Source organism: Aethalodelphis obliquidens, unplaced genomic scaffold, assembly GCF_003676395.1.
Source record: "Aethalodelphis obliquidens isolate GAN/ISIS:26980383/991018 unplaced genomic scaffold, ASM367639v1 scaffold56, whole genome shotgun sequence".
Taxonomy (NCBI): Eukaryota; Metazoa; Chordata; class Mammalia; order Artiodactyla; family Delphinidae; genus Aethalodelphis; species Aethalodelphis obliquidens.
This window is the reverse complement of record NW_020838000.1, coordinates 9,863,150-9,885,859: the sequence shown is the minus strand read 5'-3', so window position 1 is coordinate 9,885,859 and position 22,710 is coordinate 9,863,150. Positions and strand designations below refer to the sequence as shown.

The 22,710-nt window shown below is 40.2% G+C and overlaps 1 protein-coding gene across 2 annotated transcripts in view; it reads left to right on the top strand.

Moving 5' to 3' along the window:
* The window catches only part of OXNAD1 (oxidoreductase NAD binding domain containing 1), a 55,456-nt gene extending 33,071 nt beyond the window's left edge, over positions 1-22,385 (top strand). For both annotated transcript variants that reach the window (XM_027086563.1, XM_027086564.1), the window contains 4 exons: positions 6,456-6,597; positions 20,030-20,272; positions 21,019-21,127; positions 21,801-22,385. In XM_027086563.1, coding sequence (XP_026942364.1) covers positions 6,456-6,597; positions 20,030-20,272; positions 21,019-21,127; positions 21,801-21,955 — 649 coding nt within the window. In that variant the 3' untranslated portion in view covers positions 21,956-22,385. The remainder of the gene's footprint in view (positions 1-6,455; positions 6,598-20,029; positions 20,273-21,018; positions 21,128-21,800) is intronic.
* Positions 22,386-22,710: the final 325 nt, after the last annotated feature.

The window sequence follows — 22,710 nt, the reverse complement described above, 5'->3', positions numbered from 1 at the left end:
CGTGCTTCAGTTTTGTGTTGCTGGGGGGTTGATCCATTTTTAAAAATCAGTCTTCTTTCTGTCAAATGCAGAGTAAACACAGCAGTCTGAAACTGGTTGTTCTAACGAGGTGTGTCACAGAGCTGCCCACCCTCTTGCCTGAATTCCTGTATCCCTCATAACTTGTCTGGGTTGAGTTGAAATATTTTGCTGAATTTATTATCAGGATCCCCCATGGGGCCCAGCCCACATCACACTCTGGACTCTGAGAGCTGGTCAGTACGCTGACAGTGTAACAGCCCAGCTGTCCCACTGTTCCCGCAAATGGCCTCACTGCGCTGGGATTCAAGTTGAATTGTAAATAAAGCAACTTGTATTTCCTTAGGAAAGGTGTGTTTGGGTGTCTGTTTCCTTTATTTAAATAAAGCATTCATTTCTAAATGAATTTCTGGCATGTCAGTCTTGGTTGTCTTTCTTAGGAGTCACTTGACTAATTTTGGCAGTCCATCTGGAAATGTGGTTTTGTTAGAAGGAGGATGTGTGATAATAGCAAATGTGATAATAGCAAGAGTTAGCAGTCTTGTGTTAATAGTTTGCCTTTGAATTTAGAACTAGAAAACAAGATGCTGATTGCAATAATTTGCGTTTGTGAAGCAATTTACTGCAATCTTTGCACATGTTCAGTGATACATATTAAGTGAATTTGGGCTGTTTTAGGGGGGAGGGCAGCGTTTTTACCCTTCCAAACTAGTTTAGCAGTTATTACATTGAAAGTGCAAACTTTAATTGTAATGATCTATCTTTCCACATTTCCCTTCTGGGGAAGTGTTTGTGTCCTGTGCACACAATTATCTCCCTGCCTCCAACTCAGAGTTGTGCCAGGACTCTGACCCCAGCGTCCTGATTAGAAAAAGCCTGTGCCTTCGTCACACTGCTGCTCCCATGGCGTGTGTGTGAGTGTGTTGGCACTTGCAAACTGTAAGTTTGCAAACTGTTATCTGATAAGAAAAATGTCATCCTTCCCTGGTGATATACATAGAAATAGGGTCTCCCTGTGAGCCTCAAGATAAAATCACTCAGGGTGGGTGTTACATGCACCGTATCAGTGAATGGATTTGGTAATATCACCAGTGTTGGGTCTGTCCCCCTGGGCGGCTGTATCATAGCGTCACACGCCTTGTGCTCTGCAGACTGCCTGGCCCAAAGGCTTGCTTTTCTACCTGCTGGCTCTGTGATATGGGCGGCTTTCTTCTTGCTCTGAGCTTCCGTTTCCATGTCTTTAAACAGGGAATAGTAATATTTTTGTGTCTTGGGGTATGTCGGGCAGAGTTTGTTTTGTTTTTTTGTTGTAGCCAGTGTTTCACAGTCAGTTAGATCATCTGTGTTGGTGAGGCCCAAGGGACAGATTGTAACTCTTAGCTCCTCTGCCAGTTCCCCTGCAGTGAGGCTATTGTTGGAAGAGCAGCAGACCTGTGAGGAGTGGGCCAGTGCACAGCTCCACTCCCTGTGATGCTGTCCCTTGTGTGCAGTCAGTGTGTGCTCCGCACCTGGGCTGTGCACAGAACGCACCCAGGCGAGCAAGGCCCAGGCGTTTTTTGGAGAGAGAAAGGTGTGTCTCTGACTTCGTACAAGATAACACAAGGTTTTATGCTTGCAAGTGACTGGGCTGTACTAAGAGAGGAGGACACTGAGAAGAAAGTGATTAGAGGAGCAAGATTAGAGAAATAGGACTCTTCCCCCCACCCCCCCCCCCCGCCACCCGCTGGCAGGGCAGCTGCGCTGTAGACGTATATAGAGACGGCCTCACAGCCCTGACTCGCAGGGCCACGCTGAGGTAGTGCTGCGTTCCTTGGCATCTTTGTTCAGATGGTGTCCTCCTCCAGTGCTTGTCTGATGAGCACTGTCTTTCAGGACTCCTCAGTGAAGTCCTTCCTAATTCCTCCACCCCTAGTGGAATTGACTACTTCTTCCTCGCCTCCCCTCCCCACGTCCCACCCCCCAAGCAAGTTTTTTTTTTTAAGTAAAGCAGCAGCTTTATTAGTTATTTGCCTGAGAAAATCAGGATCACATATGTTGGAGCTAAGAAGAAACCTATACTAAGTACAGGTACTTCCAGACAGATCTCAAATGATGAGCGTTTTCTCTCTGCCAAGCAGAGTTTTTCATAGCCCCATTAATCGTGTTTATTTGTTAATTTTCCTCCCACTTGGGAGTTTTTTGAGGGCAGGAACCAAGACATACTTGCATCTTTACCTGCAACACCAACCCCAGTGCCTGTTCATGGTGGGCAGATGCCGTCTGTCGCGTTTGCCGAGTACGGTAGCTGACGGCTAAAGCATTGTCGTTCGGCTGTGGTTTGTGTGCCTGCTCTGTTCTGGGCCCTGGGGCAGGATGGGGCTGCCTGGTGTGTCACATTGGATGTGGATATGTGCGCTTCACTACAGAATTAGGTCTTTTCTCTCCGCTCTTCACGTACTCACTCATCTGGTTGCTGATCCTGCAGAGGGCATTTTTAAAGGGGTGCATGTGCGCGCGCTTGTGTGTTTAAAACTTAATTCTTTCTTAGAAAGATGTTTTATTAAATACGTATTGTACATATTTTCTTAAGTCCATTCAGATGAGGTTCTTCTGTAGCATTTCATGAAGGAGTCCTTTTAAAGGCAAAGGGTTTCCAGAGTTACTAGAGAAGAGGGACACCTGAGAGAAAGGTCTTTATCAACATCAAGCAGCAGAGGGTGCTATAGTTCAGGAGATAAAGCAGCAAAAGTAGCTCAGAGATTAATTTTTTTAAACACAGAAGCTATGGAGATGCCATTTACCTCTTCTCTGAAAGCATATAGCAACTGTGTTAATAAATGTTAGCTATAGTCTTTTAAAATTTGTATCTTGTCTGAAATGGAAGGGGAATTAGAATATTCATGGGAAAGAAGGAAGTGAATAAATGCGAAAACAGCCTGGGGACCTTTTCTGGAGCACTTCCAGTCCAGAACTGGTTTTCTAAGACTATAAAAAAATGGCCAGATATCTAAGGCCAGAGATGAGAAGAGAACATCTTTTAAGGCCATACATAGATCAAATCAGGAGAGAACGTCAAGTGCTTTTCGTGTAAGCCTGCTGGTAGGGAAGCAACTGGAGAGAAATGATACTATTGCTTTTTTTTAATACTATTGCTCTTTGATGGCTGAGAAGCAGCTATATGGGATATTTGAGTTTTCTGGACATGGAGATGAGAATTTCCTGTGGTCCCAGTTTCTAAAGAGTTTCCCTTTCCTTGGTATGTGACTAGATTTGTTGCATTTCCTAGAATCACCCCCCCAGCCCCCCTCCCCCAAAAAGTTTCTGTGGCATAGAATTCATTTCAGTAGAAGAACTCACAAGAGTTCTCGACTACAGGAGAATGGTTAGAAGAGAAGAAGGAAAATGAGACTCTTGGAACTTAGGAGCCCGCATCAGCCTGTTTAGTTTTTCAAATGCCAGTGAGAGAGTGTTTGTTGCCATTTTTTTCCCCACACTTTTTAAAAACTTTTATTGAGATATACTTTACATATCATAAAATTCCCTCATTTAAAGTGTACAATTCAGTGATTTCTAGTATATTCACAGAACTACAGTGATCAATCAGCCCAGACAAATTTTAGAACGTTCTCATCATCCCAGAAAAAAACTCTGCACTAATTATCATTCAGTCCCCATCCTCACCCTCTTAGGCAACCACTGTTCTACTTTCTGTCTTTGCAGATTTGCCTCTTCTGGACATTTAATATCAATAGAAATATATAATGTGTGATCTTTTTTTGTGACTGGTTTCTTTAACTTAACATAATTTTGTTGTTCATCGATGTGGTGGCATGTGATCAGTATTTAATTCCGTCGTGTGGATGTACCACATTTTGTTTATGCCTTCATCAGTTGATGAATGTTTAGATTATTTTGAAACTTTTAGACTATTATCAATAATGCTGCTGTGAACATTCATGTACATGCTTTTGAGTGGACATACATATTTTTTTCTCTTCGGTATATACCTAGGAGTGGAATTGCTGGTCACATATGTTTAACATTTTCAGGCACTGCCAAATTGTTTTCTAAAGTGGCAAGACCATTTTACATTCCCATCAGCGATGTGTAAGGGTTCTGATTTCTCTGATCCTTGATATTGTCTTTTTGATTAGCCATCCATCCAAGTGAGTGTGAAGTGATAGCCCATTGTGATTTTGATTTGCCTTTCCCTAATAACTAATGATGTTGAGGATTTTTCATGTACTTATTAACCATTTGTATGTCTTCTTTGGAGAAACGTTTGTACAAATCCTTTGCCCATTTTTTACTTGAGTTGTCTTTTTATTACTGACTTGTTAAGAGTTCTTTATATAATGTGTATCCAAGTCCCTTATTAGATACATGATTTGAAAATATTTTCTCCCATTCTGAGGGTCATCTTTTTCTTGATGGTATCATTTGTGGCACAAAGTTTTTCATTGTATGCAGTCTAGTTTCTCCATTTTTTCTTTGACCTTTGTGTTTTAGTGTCATTTCTAAGTATCTGTTGCCATGAAGAGTTACTCCTGTGTAAGTCTTCTAAGAGTTTATAATTTTAGCTTTTATATTTAAGTCTGTGATGTGAGTTAAAGTTTGTATATGGTGTGAGGTAGGGGTCCAACTTTATTCTTTTTGTGTGGCTATTCAGTTGTCCCGGCACCACTTGTTGTTTGTTTGTTTTAATTGAAGTATAGTTGATTTACAATGTTGTGTTAGTTTCAGGTGTACAGCAAAGTGATTCAGTTATTTATATGTGTGTGTGTGTGTGTGTGTGTGTATATATATTCTTTTTCAGGTTCTTTTCCCTTATAGATTACTACAAAACCAGCATGACTTGTTGAAAAGACTATTCTTTTGCCATTGAATTGTGTTGGTATTGTTGTTGAAAATCAGTTGACCATAAATCTAAGAGTTTATTTCTGGATTCTCAGTTCTTTGCCATTGATATATATGCCTCTCCTTACACCAGTACACAGTGTCCTCATTACTGTAGATTTATAATAAGTTTTGAAGGTATGAATCCTCCAAATTTATTCTTCTGTGATTCTGGGTTCCTTGAATTTCATATCAGTTTTATGATCAACTTGTCAGTTTCTGCAAAGAAACCAGCTAGGGTTTGATAGATATTGTATTGAATCTGTAGATCACTTTGGGCACTAATGCCATCTTAACAGTGTTAGGTCTTCTAGTCCATGAGCATGAGAAGCCTTTCTGTTTATTTAGATCTTCTTTGATTTTTTCCAACAATGTTTTGTAGTTTTCAGTGTACAAATCTTAAACTTCTTTTAAAGACTCTTCCCAGTTATTATTCTATTATAAATAGAATTATTTTTCTTAATTTCACATTTAGATTGTTCATTGCTAGTGTGTAGAAGTAAAATTGGTTTTTATTACTGATTTTAAATCCTGCAGCCTTATTTGAACTTGTTTATTAGTCTAATATATTTATAGTAAATTCCTTGGAATTTTCTATATACAATATTAAGTCATCTGCAACTTCTTTCCCTCCAATCTGGATACCTTTTATTTCATTTTCTTGCTTAATTGCTTTGGCTAGAACCTTTAGTACCATGTTGAGTAGAAGTGGTCAGAGCAGACATCTTTGTCTTGCTTCTGTTCTTAGTGGGGAAGTTTTTTGCCTTTCAAGGTTAAATATGATGTTGGCTGTAGATATTTTATAGTTGCCTTTATCATGTTGAGGAAGTTCACATTTATTCCTGGTTTGTTGAGTATTTTTATTATGTAAGGGTATTGAATTTTGTCAGATGCCATTTTTGCATCTATTGAGATGATCACATGGGTTTGTCCTTTATTCTGTTAAGTGGGTTTATTTCATTGGATTGATTTTCATATGTTAAACCAATCTTGTATTCCTGGGGTTTTTGCATCTATATTCACAAGGGATGTTGATCTATAGTTCCTTTTCTTGTGATAGCTTTGTCTGGTTTTGGTATCAGGGTAACTGACCTCATAGAATAAGTTGGGAAGGGTTCTTTTCTGGGTTTTTTGGAAGTATTTGTGAAAGATTAGCATTAATTTTTCATTAAATGTTTGATAGAGTTCACCAGTGCTGCCATCTGGACCTATTCTTTTCTTGTGGGAAGTTTTAAAATTACTAATTCAATCCATTTACTTATTATGGGTCTGTTCAGATTTTCAGTTTCTTCTTGAGTCCAGTTAGGTAATTTGTGTCTTTCAAGGAATGTGTCCATTTCATCTGAGTTAGCTAATTTTTTATCTTATTCATAGAATTCCTTTATAATCTTTTTTTTTTTTTTTTTGGTGAGGTTGGTGATAATGTCCCATCATTCATTCTTGATTTTAGTAATTTTATTTGTTTCTCCTTTTTTCTTAGTCTAGTTTGTCAGTTTTGTTTACCTTACTACCCACTTTTAAAATTGCTTCAACAATAGTTATTTACTTGCCTTTCCTTTTAGGGTTGACTTCTTTATCCCAGGAGTCTCTGTGGTTGGTGGGTTCTCAATATGCTCCAGCCCCAGACTGCTAGAACAAGAGAGAATGATAGAATTGGCAGTGAAATACACAAACCACCCTCCTGCTCTCTGGATTCACAATCAGGTGAGCAAACCTGTGTTTAAACTGGGAGATCTGGGATCTCTGTCTCCCACAGAATTTGTGTTCAGCTCACTTAATCCACCTAAGAAACCTAGGCTCGCATGAAAAGGGTAGAAGCTCACAAAGAGCTCCCCTCCATCCAGAATTCAGACTGTAGCAAGGTTAAAGAAGCAGAACCTTTTTGATGCACTAAGGATGATGCAAAGATACTTTGGGGTCTTGAAATACCTTCTGGGTCACCAAACAGTATTCAGTTGAATGCTGCTTTAGGATTAAAACATTTTTACTTCATATGTACGTTTTTGGAAATTGGCTCTGTGTGTGTCTTGTAATTGGTAAATCTATAAATCAGATTATTTTGTCCTGACCATCTTAAATGAAGAGAATTAAGCTAATCATTCTCTCATTATTTGGAGAGGAAACAATCTCTGATTACGTACTTCTCGTGCCCAGTTGAGCACTGCTAAACCTGTGGTGCCACTGCCTCTCCATTTCAGTCTCTGGAGAGCTCTTCACATGTGATTTTGAGAAGGAGTCCACATTTGCTGCTAATAATTCATTGTTCATCATGGACCTCAACACAACCCTATGCTGCTGTTCATTACCTACTAGAACTCTGATAACAAAGAGTGAGCTAAGAACAGATCAGTTATTTGTCTTCTTAGTTTTTGACCTTTATCTTTTTTTTAACTGCCATCCCCTTCACTTCTAGAGTGTGCCTTCTATATTTACCAACAACCTCCATCCCATCTCAGGCACTTGCTTATCCCCTTTACCAAAAAGGAATGTGCTATATTGCAAATATTGTAGATACAAATAAACTGATTTTAAAATTTATATGGAAGAGCAAAGGAACTAGGGTAGCAAAAACAGTTTTGAAAAAGAAGACTAACAGGGGAGGCATCACATTACTCAAATTTAAGATTAAAATAAAGCTACCGTAATAAAAACAGTGTGGTATTGGTGAAGGCATAGACATATAGATCAATGGAACAGATTAAAGAGTTCAATAGACTGGCACACATACGGCCTTTTGATTTTTGACAGAGGTGCTAAAGAAATTCAATGGAGAAAGGATAACCTTTTCAACAAACAGTGCTGGAATAGTTGTCTATCCATACGCAGAAAAAAGGAACATTGACTTAAATCTCATACTTTATATTCAGAGGTAACTCAAAATATATTGTAGGTCTAAGTAAAGGTTTTAGAAGAAAACACTGGATATATTCTGAACATCAGGGTAGGCAGATAGTTCTTAGACATGACACCAAAAGCAAGATTCCTAAGAGGAAAGATTTATATATCGGACTTAATCAAAATTAAAATTTTTTTTCTGCAAAATACACTATAACAGAATTTTCAAAAAGAAGCCACAGCCTAGGAGAAAGTATTTGCAAATTAGATATCCAACAAAGGACTCATATCCAGAATATATAAAGAACTTGCAAAAGGCAGCAAAAATAAAACAAACATAATTTTTAAATGAGCAAAGGATTGAACAGATGCTTCCCTAAAAAGGACATAAGGATGGCAAATAAGCAATGAAACAATGGTCAGCATCATTAACCATTAGGGAAATGCAGATTAAAACCATATATAGTGGGATACCTCTACAGACCTATTAGAATGACTAAAATTTAAAAGATCGACAATACCAAGTGCTGCCAATGATGTGGAGAAACTGGAACTCTTATATTGCTTATATTGTTAGAAGGAAAGCAAGATACTACAGCCATCCTGGAAAATATTTTGGCAATTCCATATGAAACTAAATATACACTTACCATAATACCCAGCAGTACTACTCCTGGGTATTCATCCTAGAGAAACAAAGGAATTGTCCATATAAAAACCTGTACATGAATGTTTATAGTGGTTCTATTCATAATTGTCAAAAACTAGAAACAACCAAAACATCCCTCAGCAGGTGAATGGATAAACTGTGATATCAATACATTCATACAGTATACAGGCAGACCTTGTTTTACTGCGCCTTACTTTACTGCACTTTGCAAATAATTGTGTTCTTTTACTAATTGAATGTTTGTGGCAACCCTGCCTTGTCAGATGATAGTTAGCATTTTTTTTAACAATAAAGGTTTTCTTTATATGAAGAAATTTTTTAAATTATAGTTGGGCTTCCCTGGTGGCGCAGTGGTTGAGAGTCCACCTGCCGATGCAGGGGACACAGGTTCATGCCCCAGTCTGGGAAGATCCCACATGTCACGGAGCGGCTGGGCCCGTGAGCCATGGCCACTGAACCTGCGCGTCCGGAGCCTGTGCTCTGCAACGGGAGAGGCCACAACAGTGAGAGGCCCACATACCGCAAAAAAAAAAAAAAAAAAAGTATAGTTAATTTACAATGTTATGTTAGTTTCAGATGTACAGCAAAGTGACTGTATACATATATATGTATGTGTGTGTATGTGTGTATATATATATATATATATATATATATATACACACACATATACATACATATATATATTCTTTTTCAGATTCTTTCCCATTATAGGTTATTACAAGATATTGAATATAGTTTCCTGTAGTATATAGTAGGTCCTTGTTGTTTATCTGTCTTATATATAGCAGTAGTATATGTATGTTAATCCCAAACTCTTAATTTATCCCTTCCCCAGCTTTCCCCTTTGGTGGCCGTAATTTTGTTTTCTATGCCTGTGAGTCTATTTCTATTTTGTGAATAAGTTTTTTTGTATTATTTTTTTAGATTCCCCATACAAGTGATATATCATATTTGTCTTTGTCTCATTTACTTCACTTAGTATGATAATCTCTAAGTGTATCTATGTAGCTTCAAATGGCATTATTTCATTCTTTTTTATGGCTGAGTATTATTCCATCATATATATATATACCACATCTTCTTTATCCATTCATCTGTTGATGGACATAAGGTTGTTTCCATGTCTTGGCTATTGTGAATAGGTCTGCTATGAACTTTGCGGTGCATGTATCTTTTCAAATTAGAGTTTTCTCTAGATATATGCCCAGGAGTGGGATTGATGGGTCATATGCTAAGTCTGTTTTTAGTTTTTTAAGGAACCTCCATATTGTTCTTTATAGCGGCTGCACCAATTTACCTTTCTACCAACAGTTTGGAAGGTTGCCTTTCCCCACACCCTGTCCACCATTTATTTGTAGATTTTTTGATGATGGCCATTCTGACTGGAGTGAGGTGGTACCTCATAGTCGTTTTGATTTGCATTGCTCTAATAATTAACGACATTGAGCATCATTTCATATGCCTTTTGGCCATCTGTATGTCTTCTTTGGAGAAATGTCTGTTTAGGTCTTCTACCCGTTTTTTAATTGGGTTTTTTTTTGATATTAAGCTGTATGAGCTGTTTGTATATTTTGGGCGTTAATCCCTTGTTGGTAGCATTGTTTGCAAATATTTTCTCCCAGTCCATAGGTTGTCTTTTCGTTTTGTTTATGGTTTCCTTTGTTGTGCAAAAGCTTTTAAGTTTAATTAGGTCCCATTTGTTTATTTTTGTTTTTATTTCCATTACTCTAGGAGATGGAGCCAAAAAAAATATTGCTGAAATTTATGTCAAAGAGTGTCCTGCCTATGTTTTTCTCTAGGAGTTTAATAGTATCTGGTCTTAACATTTAGGTCTTTAATCCACTTTGAGTTTGTTTTTCTATATGATGTTAGAGAATGTTCTAATTTTATTCTTTTACATGTAGCTGTCCAGTTTTCCCCGTACCACTTAGTGAAGAGACTGTCTTTTCTCCATTGTCTATTCTTGCCTCCTTTGTCATAGATTAATTGACCATAAGTGTGTGGGTTTATTTCTGGGCTTTCTGTCCTGTTCCATTGATCTGTCTTGTGCCAGTACCATACTGTTTTGATTACTGTAGCTTTGTAGTATAAAGTATTTTTTAATTAAGGTATGTACATGGTTTTTTTAGACATAATGCTACTGTACACTTAATAGACTAAAGTATAATGTAAACATAACTTTTATATGCATTATAAATGTAACTATTATATGCACAGCAACCAAACAATGGCTGTGACTCACTTAATTGTAGTATTCGCTTTATTGCTGTGTTCTGGAATCCAACCTGCAGTATCTCCCAGGTCCACCTGTATTTGTTAATTAAGCAGTAAAAACAGATCAACTGTTGATGCACAACACAACTCAGGTGAATCTCAGGGGTGTTATGTTGAGTGAAAAAAGCCAGTCTCAAAGGTCCCATACATCTCATTTATGCCACAATCTGGAAGGCAGAAATACAGTGATGGAAACGTGGTTGACAAGGGATAGGGTGGGGAAGGGTGTGAGCAGAAAGGGATAGCATAGGGGAGTTTTGGGGGGGTGATGGAACTGTTCAGTATCAATTTTGGTGCTACACTTCTCTATGTTTGTGTTAAAATTCATAGAAGTGTACAACAACAAAAAACTGTTACCGTAAAGATAATGTAAAAAATAAAAGATTTCTAAATCTACAGCAGCATAAAAAAATATTCTTCCTATGGTTTACATGGCAGGTTGTATCTGTTTACACACATTTCTAGCTGCTTGCCTTAGCATTTCCATTGTAAATGTATCCTGTCACATTTCTACCCTGCGACCTTCTGAGTCCTTCCTTTGGTGTGGCCTCGGCTATCTCATTCCTTTTTATATTCTCTTTGGATTTTCCTCCATCACTATCTCCAGGTTGCATCCTGAGTTGTTAAAGTATGCCCTGAGGGTGGGACCAGCAAGGTGTCCATGTGCCCCGAGCTCAGTGCTAAAAGGAGCTTAGCCATCTGGGCTCCTAGTGCCACGTGCCCCCTCCAGTTGTTGGCCGCCTACGTGACCTGGACCTGTTCCTGGTCCATAGCTCCCTGCTTGGTTTCATGGCTCATTGGCATTTCAGTGAAGGAACTTATTCCAAGAGGCTGTAGAAAATCTCTAAGTGGCATTGCTTGAGTGCACATCCTAATTGTATTGCCTGCTCCACTCTGCCCAGTGGGAGTTGCAAACAGCCTTTATGAAGTTAGATTTTTCTTGGAACCATTCTCAGGTGTCTGTTTTCCTCCTGAGGATTCGTCTTATTAAGCTATTAGAGTGGACAATAGAGGCACGTGAGTGTCTCGGTGGCAGCAGGCTGCTGTGTTGGGACATGGAATAAAGTGCCATAAATGTCTTCCTTTATTTTCTCTGCTTTGGCTCAAGCTCCTGGTAGGGTAAAGGGTTGTAGACAGCTATTGTGTGCTGGGCGCCAGTTGCAGTGGAAAAGTTGTTTATTTCAAAAGTAGAAAATCTATATCCAAATTAGATACATTGCCATGTAATTGAAGGTAATGTCCCTTTACTCGCTTCCATTTTATACTCTACAGCACTTTGAGTCTCGTGTTCATGCTACCCTGGCAGTTTTTATTGATCAACAAAAGACAAAGATGGCTTTTGATTCTTTCCAGATGCTAGCAAATTAGGAGACAGATCTACTGAAGATTATTTTGTCACTAAGGAGACGACAGGCTTCTTGATTATTATCTCTCTCTGGGACATATTTTCTTGACAACTTAAGGGTTGAAAATGCTCTGGTTTCTAAAAACAGTAACCTAAAGGTTTTGTTTGGTGTCATTACTAAGCACTCTGAAGGTGACCATTGGAGGGAATTATTTCTGTCTTGTTTCTTAGTCTCTTTTACTCTTAGATTCTTAGAGATAAAGAGAAATGTACAGGCAAGAAGGAGAGGAGGGGAGAGAGATTAACTCTGCTGTCATCATTAGACAGAGCCTCCACAGATTTCTGTTTTCAAGACTTGAAAGGGAAGAGCATTTTAAAGCACTTTGGAAGACAGTGTCGCAATTCCTAGATTTTAGTTATTCCTAAAAGAATGCACCCTTGCTGCTAATTTCTTCTGTCAAAAATGAAAACCCATGTACCATCCTTCATGTAAAAATCTCCTGCATCTTTAAAATAGTTCAGATGGGTTTTTTTTTCCCCCTCAGAGAAAGGATTTCCATTCATTTAACAGTTCTTGACCAAAAAGGACCTGTTCTGTGAATTCACATAATTTTCGTTTTTTCTTAGATTTTCTCTAAGTTTAGTTCTTTAAGTTGTAGAGCCCCAAATTAAATTCATATCAAAAATTACTTACTGTGCACCTATCAGGCAAGGCACCAGGTGAGCGCTCAGGGTTGGTCTTCAGAAAGTGCCTGAACTGAGGGAGTCTACTCAGTTGACTTGTGTCAAGAATGCTCCTAGTATAAATGATTTCTTTATTCCTAAGTTCTGTTTTTTGGTGACAGGGAAGAAGGAAGCAGGCACCCCCTATGTTTTTTCTTCTGTGACAGCCACATGACCAAAATACCCTCCATGTAGTGCTTGCTGCCAGCAGGGGTTCCCCCACAGTGTCATGCAATGCCCACCATGGCCCTGGGGGGTGAGCAGGACAGGGGCTGGAACCCATTTTCCAGGTGCGGCAGCAGAGGCTGAGAGGAGCGAAGGGACTTGCTGGATTTCATAGGGGCTGTGATTAAAAGTTAGCTTTCTGACTCCTAGATCAGTGTGTTTTTATCCAAATTAAGGGTTCTCAACACTGCTGGATCCAATGCCCCCTTTCATTTCTGAAATGAAATTCAAAGTTAATATATACATAGGTACATACATTAAATAAATACATTTAAAATATAACACAATTCTCTAAATACAATACAAAGGAGAAATAAAGGAAAGTGATCCATAATCAAAGACTGTATTTCAGTGTATAAATGGGGGGACATGTCTAAACTAGAAGGTAGAATGAGGTAGGCAGGTTGCTGTTCCTCAGTGTAGGATTACCGTGAATACACGTATACAGATGCAGGTGGTGCAGGTGTTTCCTGGCAACAGAATGACCACACATACGTGCTGTACACTGGGATGTGGTTCTCCAGAATAGTGAACATGTTTGGTAAATTTCTGGACATAACAACATACAATCTACATGGCAGTGACATTCTGGAAAATTCAGACTATGTTAGATCCAGGCAAACAATACTTTGACTTGTTTTTGTTTCTGGGTTTTTTTGGGGGTTTTTTTTGGCAGTATGTGGGCCTCTCACTGTTGTGGCCTCTCCCATTGCGGAGCACAGGCTCCGGATGCGCAGGCTCAGTGGCCATGGCTCACGGGCCCAGCCGCTCCGTGGCATGTGGGATCTTCCCGGACCGGGGCATGAACCTGTGTTCCCTGCATCGGCAGGCGGACTCTCAACCACTGTGCCACCAGGGAAGCCCTCTGTTTTTGTTTTTTATACAGCAGGTTCTTATTAGTTATCCATTTTGTACACGTCAGTGTATACATGTCAATCCCAATCCCCAATTCATCACACCACCACCCCCCAGCCCCGCTGCTTTCCCCCCTTGGTGTCCATACGTTTGTTCTCTACATGTGTGTTTCAATTTCTGCCCTGCAAACTGGTTCATCTGTACCATCTTTCTAGGTTCCACATATATGCGTTAATATGCTATATTTGTTTTTCTCTTTCTGACTTACTTCACTCTGTATGACAGTCTCTAGATCTTACCATGTCTCTACAAATGACCGAGTTTTGTTCCTTTTTATGGCTGAGTAATATTCCATCGTATATATGTACCACATCTTCTTTATCCGTTTGTCTGTCGATGGACATTTAGGTTGCTTCCATGTCCTGGCTATTGTAAATAGTGCTGCAGTGAACATTGGGGTACATGTGTCTTTTTGAATTATGGTTTTCTCTGGGTATATGCCCAGTAGTGGGATTGCTGGGTCATATGGTAATTCTATTTTTAGTTTTTTAAGGAACCTCTATACTGTTCTCCATAGTGGCTGTATCAATTTACATTCCCATCAACAGTGCAAGAGAGTTCCCTTTTCTACACACCCTCTCCAGCATTTGTTGTTTGTAGATTTTCTCATGATGCCCATTCTAACTGGTGTGAGGTGATACCTCATTGTAGTTTTGATTTGCATTTCTCTAATAATTAGTGATGTTGAGCAGCTTTTCATGTGCTTCTTGGCCATCTGTATGTCTTCTTTGGAGAAATGTCTATTTAGGTCTTCTGCCCATTTTTTGATTTTATCGTTTGTTTTTTTAATATTGAGCTGCATGAGCTGTTTATATATTTTGGAGATTAATCCTGTGTCCGTTGATTTGATTGCAAATATTTTCTCCCATTCTGAGGGTTGTCTTTTAGTCTTGTTTGTAGTTTCCTTTGCTTTGCAAAAGCTTTAAGTTTCATTAGGTCCCATTTGTTTATTTTTGTTTTTATTTCGATTACTCTAGGAGGTGGATCAAAAAAGATCTTGCTATGATTTATGTCATAGAATGTTCTTCCTGTGTTTTCCTCTAAGAGTTTTATAGTGTATGGTCTTACATTTAGGTCACTAATCCATTTTGAGTTTATTTTTGTGTATGGTGTTAGGGAGTGTTCTAATTTCATTCTTCTACATGGAGCTGTCCAGTTTTCCCAGCACCACTTATTGAAGAGAGTGTTTTTTCTCTTGTATATCCTTGTCTCCTTTGTCATAGATTAGTTGACCATAGGTGCATGGGTATATCTCTGGGCTTTCTATCTTGTCCCATTGATCTATGTTTCTATTTTTGTGCCAGTACCATATTGTCTTGATTACTGTAGCTTTGTAGTATAGTCTGAAGTCAGGGAGTCTGATTCCTCCTGCTCCGTTTTTTTCCCTCAAGACTTCTTTGGCTATTCGGGGTCTTTTGTGTCTCCATACAAATGTTAAGATTTTTTCTAGTTTTGTAAAAAAAATGCCATTGGTAATTTGATAGGGATTGCATTGAATCTGTAGGTTGCTTGGGAAGTATAGTCATTTTCACAATATTGATTCTTCCAATCCAAGAACATGGTATATCTCTCCATCTGTTGGTGTCATCTTTAATTTCTTTCATCAGTGTCTTGTAGTTTTCTGCATACAGGTCTTTTGTCTCCCTAGGTAGGTTTATTCCTAGGTATTTTATTCTTTGTGTTGCAGTGGTAAATGGGAGTGTTTCCTTAATTTCTCTTCCAGATGTTTCATCATTTATGTATAGGAATGCCAGAGATTTCTGTGCATTAATTTTGTATCCTGCAACTATGTTGAATAATAGCGGTGAGAGTGGATATCTTTGTCTTGTTCCTGATCTTAGAAGAAATGCTTTCAGTTTTTCACCATTGAGAATGATGTTTGCTGTGGGCTTGTTGTATATGGCCTTTATTATGTTGAGGAAGGTTCCCTCTATGCCTACTTTCTGGAGAGTTTTTATCATAAATGGGTGTTGAATTTTGTCAAAAGCTTTTTCTGCATCTATTGAGATGATCATATGGTTTTTATTCTTCAATTTGTTAATATGGTGTATCACATTGATTGATTTGCATATACTGAAGAATCGTTGCATCCCTAGGATAAATCCCACTTGATCATGGTGTATGATCCTTTTGATGTTGTTGGATTCTGTTTGCTAGTATTTTGTTGAGGATTTTTGCATCTATATTCATCAGTGATATAGGTGTGTAATTTTCTGTTTTTGTAGTGTCTTTGGTTTTGTTTTGTTTTTTTGCGGTACGCGGGCCTCTCACTGTTGTGGCCTCTCCCGTTGCAGGGCACAGGCTCCGGATGTGCAGGCTTAGCGGCCATGGCTCACGGGCCCAGCCGCTCTGCGGCATGTGGGATCCTCCTGGACCGGGGCACGAACCCGTGTCCCCTGCATCAGCAGGCGTACTCTCAATCACTGCGCCACCAGGGAAGCCCGTATCTTTGGTTTTGGTAACAGAGTGATGGTGGTCTTATAGAATGAGTTTGGGAGTGTTCCTTCCTCTGCTGTGTTTTGGAAGAGTTTGAGAAGGATGAGTGTTAGCTCTTCTCTAAATGTTTGGTAGAATTCACCTGTGAAGCCATCTGGTCCTGGATTTTTGTTTGTTGAAAGATTTTTAATCACAGTTTCAATTTCATTACTTGTGATTGGTCTGCTTATAGTTTCTATTTCTTCCTGGTTCAGTCTTGGAAGCTTATACCTTTCTAAGAATTTGTCCATTTCTTCCAAGTTGTCCTAAAATTTTATTGGCATAGAGTTGCTTGTAGTAGTCTCTTAGGATGCTTTGTATTTTTGAAGTGTCTGTTCTAACTTCTCCTTTTTCATTTCTAATTTTATTGATTTGAGTCCTCTCTCTCTTTTTCTTGATGAGTCTGGCTAATGGTTTATCAATTTTGTTTATCTTCTCAAAGAACCAGCTTTTAGTTTTATTGACCTTTGCTGTTGTTTTCTTTGTTTCTATTTCATTTATTTCTGCTCTGATCTTCATGATTTCTTTCCTTTTACTAACTTTGGGTTTTGTTTGTTCTTCTTTCTCTAGTTCTTTTAAGTGTAAGGTTAGATTGTTTATTTGAGATTTTTCTTGTTTCTTGAGGTAGGCTGGTATTGCTATAAACTTAACCTCTTAGAAATGCTTTTGCTGCATCCCATAGGTTTTGGATCATTCTGTTTTCATCGTCATTTGTCTCTAGGTATTTTTTTGATTTCCTCTTTGATTTCTTCAGTGATCTCTTGGTTATTTAGTAACATTGTTTAGCCTGCATATGCTTGTGGTTTTTACCATTTTTTTTCCCTGTAATTTCTAATCTCATAGCATTGTGGTCAGAAAAGATGCTTGATATGATTTCAGTATTCTTAAATTTACTAAGACTTGATTTGTGACCCAAGATGTGACCTGTACTGGAGAATGTTCCGTGCGCACTTGAGAAGAAAGTGTAATCTGCTGTTTTTGCATCGAATGTCCTATAAATATCAAATCTATCTGGTCTTTTGTGTCATTTAAAGCTTGTGTTTCCTTATTAATTTTCTGTTTGGATGATCTGTCCGTTGGTGTAAGTGAGGTGTTAAAGTATTATTGTGTTACTGTCGATTTCCTCTTTTATAGCTGTTAGCAGTTGCCTTATGTGTTGAGGTGCTCCTGTGTTGGGTGCATATATATTTATAATTGTTATATTTCTTCTTGGATTGATCCCTTGATCATTATGTAGTGTCCTTCCTTGTCTCTTGTAACGTTCTTTATTTTAAAGTCTATTTTACCTGATAGGAGTATTGCTACTCCAGTTTTCTTTTGATTTCCATTTGCATGGAATATCTTTTTCCATACCCTCGCTTTCAGTCTGTATGTGTCCCTAGGTCTGAAGTGGGTCTCTTGTAGACAGCATATATATATGCGTCTTGTTTTTGTATCCATTCAGCGAGCCTGTGTCTTTTGGTTGGAGCATTTAATCCATTCACGTTTAAGGTAATTATCGATGCGTTATGTTCCTATGACCATTTTCTTAATTGTTTTGGGTTTGTTTTTGTGGGTCCTTTTCTTCTCTTGTGCTTCCCCCTTAGAGAAGTTCCTTTAGCATTTGTTGTAGAGCTGGTTTAGTGGTGCTGAATTCTCTTAGCTTTTGCTTCTCTGTAAAGCTTTTGGTTTCTCCATTGAATCTGAATGAGATCCTTGCCGGGTAGAGTAATCTTGGTTGTAGGTTCTTCCCTTTCATCACTTTATATATGTCATGCCACTACCTTCTGGCTTGTAGAGTTTCTGCTGAGAGATCAGCTGTTAACCTTATGGGAGTTCCCTTGTCTGATATTTGTCATTTTTCCCTTGCTGCTTTCACTGATTTTTCTTTGTCTTTAATTTTTGCCAATTTGATTACTGTGTGTCTTGGCATGTTTCTCCTTGGGTTTATCCTGTATGGGACTCTCTGCACTTCCTGGACTTGGGTGGCTATTTCCTTTCCCATGTTAGGGAAGTTTTCGACTATCATCTCTTCAAATATTTTCTCGGGTCCTTTCTCTCTGTCTTCTCCTTCTGAGACCCCTGTAATGCAAATGTTGTTGTGTTTAACGTTGTCCCAGAGGTCTCTTAGGCTGTCTTCATTTCTTTTCATTCTTTTATCTTTATTCTGTTCCACAGCAGTGAGTTCCACCATTGTGTCTTCCAGGTTACTTATCCATTCTTCTGCCTCAGTTATTCTGCTATTGATTCCTTCTAGTGTAGTTTTCATTTCAGTTATTGTATTGTTCACCTCTTTTCATTTGTTCTTTAATTCTTCTAGGTCTTTGTTAAACATTTCTTGCATCTTCTCTATCTTTGCCTCCATTCTTTTTCCAAGGTCCTGAATCATCTTTACTATCATTATTCTGAATTCTCTTTCTGGAATGTTGCCTATCTCCACTTCATTTAGTTGTTTTTCTGGGGTTTTATCTTGTTCCTTCATCTGGTACATAGCCCTCTGCCTTTTCATCATGTCTTTCTGTCAATGTGGTTTTTGTTCCACAGGCTGCAGGATTGTGGTTCTTCTTGCTTTGCTGTCTGCCCTGTGGTCGAGTTTTTTTGTAAAATGATTTAGGGTCTAGTCTCAGATCGTTCCAAACCAGTTTTCACCTGCATGTACGTCCCATGGATCTTTTAGAAGTCTGTGCAGGGCAGCCCTGTGCGTCACAGAGACTGGTGTGCCGCCACACCAGCTCTCTGACTTAAAAGCCCTCGTTTGCCTCATTGGCTGATTTCTGTGCTGTAAGTACTCCCACAGTTGCTGGCATCAAACTACCAGTAGAAACTGGCCCACACAATTCCTGCAGATTTAACCATCCGCTTAGTAGGAGCCAGCTCTGGGCACCACTGACTTCACAGGACATCTGGTGTCTCTGGCCCTGCCCTCTGAATGCCAGTTGGATTCCCCAAGTCATCATGACCTGAAAAAAGTGTCACCACAGATTTCCAAAACACCTCCCTCAGGGGTAGTACCGCCCCCATGGAGAACCAGTGCATTCAGCTCTGATGGTATCTCTGGTGTAAGTGACCTCACCCAGTTGTAGCTGCTTTACCTGGGTGGGTGTGATTGGTACTCAACCCCTAGGCTGGAACCTCTGGCTGCCTGTTCTGCTCCAGGGAGAAGCTGACAGCACTGAGCAGGACCGCAGTGCTGGCCTCAGCCTGTGGAGCAGCCTGGCTGTTCCCTGCTGGCGGCCAGGAGGAAGCCTGGGGACCCACACTCCTCAGCCCTGATGAGCCCAGGGTAGCCCCATCCCGCCTCTCAGCTCCAAGGCTTTAATCAGAGCACAGGCACACAGCTCAGAAAAGGACACTCATACGTCAGGGCTGTCCCCTGGGCCCAGTGCCTCTCTGCACAACCCAGTTAGTTCAGCACCTGAGAAGTTAACAAATGGCAGGATTCCTGAAGCGAGCCTCCGTTTCTCAACACCAGAGTGGCTGTGCAGCCTGCATCATGAAGGTGGAGGAGCACATGGCCTGTATGAGGCACAGGTGGGATCAGTTCACGGCCCTGCGAGAACTGAGAGCAAGCTGTAAAAATGGCCCTAAAAACTGACCAGAATATAGGAGGTGGATGCCCTCTGCTTTCCGAAGGAAGAACATGGTTTAAGACCTTTGCTACACAGCATTAAAGGCTCGTTTCTCTTCCCCCTCAGTGTACACTGGACTCGGAAGTGGCCGTGAGAGTGGGTGGAGAGTTCTTCTTTGACCCTCAGCCTGCAGATGCCTCTAGAAACCTTGTGTTGATTGCGGGAGGAGTTGGAATTAACCCTCTGCTTTCCATCCTGCGGCATGCAGCAGACCTCCACAGAGAACGGGCGAACAAGGGACGTGGGTATGAGATTGGAACAATCAGACTGTTCTACAGCGCAAAAAACACCAGTGAGCTCCTGTTCAAGGTAAGGGAGGAGTGTGTGTCCCATAGCTTGCTGTGAGCAGACTCGCATCATGGTATTAGTGTCCACGGACCTTTCTTGTCTCTATTCTGTCTTCTCTGCAATAGTTCAGAAGCTGGAAGGGCTGAATCATGTTCAAATGAGGCCCAGGACAATTTAAAAAGCTAGTGCTGAGGAGGCTCCCAGTGCAGTGACAGGAGAGGGCAGGGCTGGGGGCTTGAATCAGGAGGTGGACGAGCAGGAAAGTCAGCGTGGCGCTGGCGTTCCCCAGAGAGTCACGAGGACTACGGGTGGGCTCAGATGGCACAGGAGTAGATGAGACCCAGCTGGGTATGTGAAACTCCCAGCGGTTGCATCTTTGGAAACTAAGTCCATTTGACAGGAGAAGCGTTTCACTCTGGGTTGCTTTGCAGCTGCAAGGATGAACAAAAGAACAGAAACAGTTAAAAGACACAACTGTGGTCAGTGAAACTGCTGCTTAATTGCCCACGCCTGAGAAAAAGAAAAAAGAAAAAACTCCCGGAGAGTTAGTAATATGCTTGTTAGCATATTCAGATTTCAATTAAAGCCAAATAGCCCTCTGTACTCTGAATGCTCTGGTCTGCTCGGCTGCAAACAATACCTCTCTAAGTAGAGAGCGGAGGGGCAGACGTGTGTGGAATGGCATTGGAGGTTCAGTGTCCCTGGGGGTGCACATCTGTTTTGATTTTTTTAAATTGTAGTGTGACCAAATATGTTTGACATTCCAGAAAAATATCCTTGATTTAGTAAATGAATTTCCTGAGAAGATTGCATGCAGTTTGCATGTTACAAAACAGACTACACAAATCAGTGCAGACCTCAAGCCGTACATCATGGGTGAGTCCCCTAAAGATGTTTTGACTGTATCCACACCGTTATTTTGTGGATGTGCCAGTTGGTTGAGTGTAGATGCTTTATTGCTGGGAGTTGCTGGCTGGGAATGTCACTACTTGGGGAATTGAGAGACGATTCATCATGGAAAAATACGGAGAGGTTAGTTGGATTTACTTATTATATACAGATCTCCTGCTGCCCATATTAAAATTTATTTTCTGCATTTTTTAGGGGACCTTTGCGTCATCGCCGTAGTATGCATACAAAGAATTATACTCCGGCTTTGACTGAATCAATTCCATTTGCCATTAATAGTAATTTAAATTTCTCGTGGTTTCCCCTCCCTGGGAGGAGTTCTCACAAAGCAGTTTATTTACTTTGCTGAAGGCAGTTTTGAATCTCTCCCAAAGATCAGTATGCTCCCTGGCCCTGTCTGGTGAGTGCATTAGGATCAGCTGCCCTCATTGCTTGCCGTGGATTCAGGAAACCTGGAGACGCGCTCTCTGCTTGGGTCCGGCCCGGACACCAGCAGGAGCCAGCATGCTGATGACTCAGGACGCGACCCACTGAGCTTAGTTACTGAAAATAAACACTGTTGCCGAGTTGTGGTTAGTCCTTCCTCTTTTCAGTACAGACACGTCTGGCTTAAATTGGTGTTTATTCTGTTTTTTGGTAGAAGGAAGAATAACGGAGAAGGAGATAAGATACCATATTTCAAGAGAGACCTTGTTCTACATTTGTGGCCCACCTCCCATGACAGACTTCTTCTCCAAGGAACTGGAGAGCAGCCACGTTCCCAAAGAGCACATCTACTTTGAGAAGTGGTGGTAGGGGGCAGGCACAGGTGCAGAAGGGTGGGATGGAGGTCCACGAGGACAGGGACAGACAGTACACTCTGTGATTCGTGGTGGATGAATTTACCTCTACCCAGTCTTAGTTTTTAAGGCTGTGAACTCAGTGACTGGTTGGAGAAACAAGAAAAACCAGCTGGCAGACTTAAATGATAAACTTGTTGCAAAAACTTCATTGATTAAACTGATTTTCACTACGTTGACTTTCTTTTTTGAATAACTGCTTGATTATCTCATGATGTACCTCGAATTGGTCAATAGGGATTTTCTTTCCCCTTAAGGGAAAAAAAGACATAGACTTTTATTCAGTCATATGAAAATATGGTTTTGTGTGTGAAATGTAGGCTATCTTTAAATTATTTGATAACAACCTATATATCTTATGTTGAATAAATTTAAACATAATTTCATTTGAAATGCTTTATATTTAATGTCTTAGGGACTTCCTTGGTGGCACAGTGGTTAAGAATCCGCCTGTCAATGCAGGGGACACGGGTTCAAGCCCTGGTCCGGGAAGATCCCACATGCCATGGAGCAACTAAGCCCACGTGCCACAACTCCTGAGCCTGCGTGCCACAGCTGCTGAAGCGTGTGCGCCTAGAGCCCATGCTCTGCAACAAGGGAAACCACTGCAGTGAGAAACCTGCGCACTGCAACGAAGAGTAGCCCCTGCTTGCTTCAACTAGAGAAAGCCCGCACGCAGCAACAAAGACCCAACGCAGCCAAAAATAAATA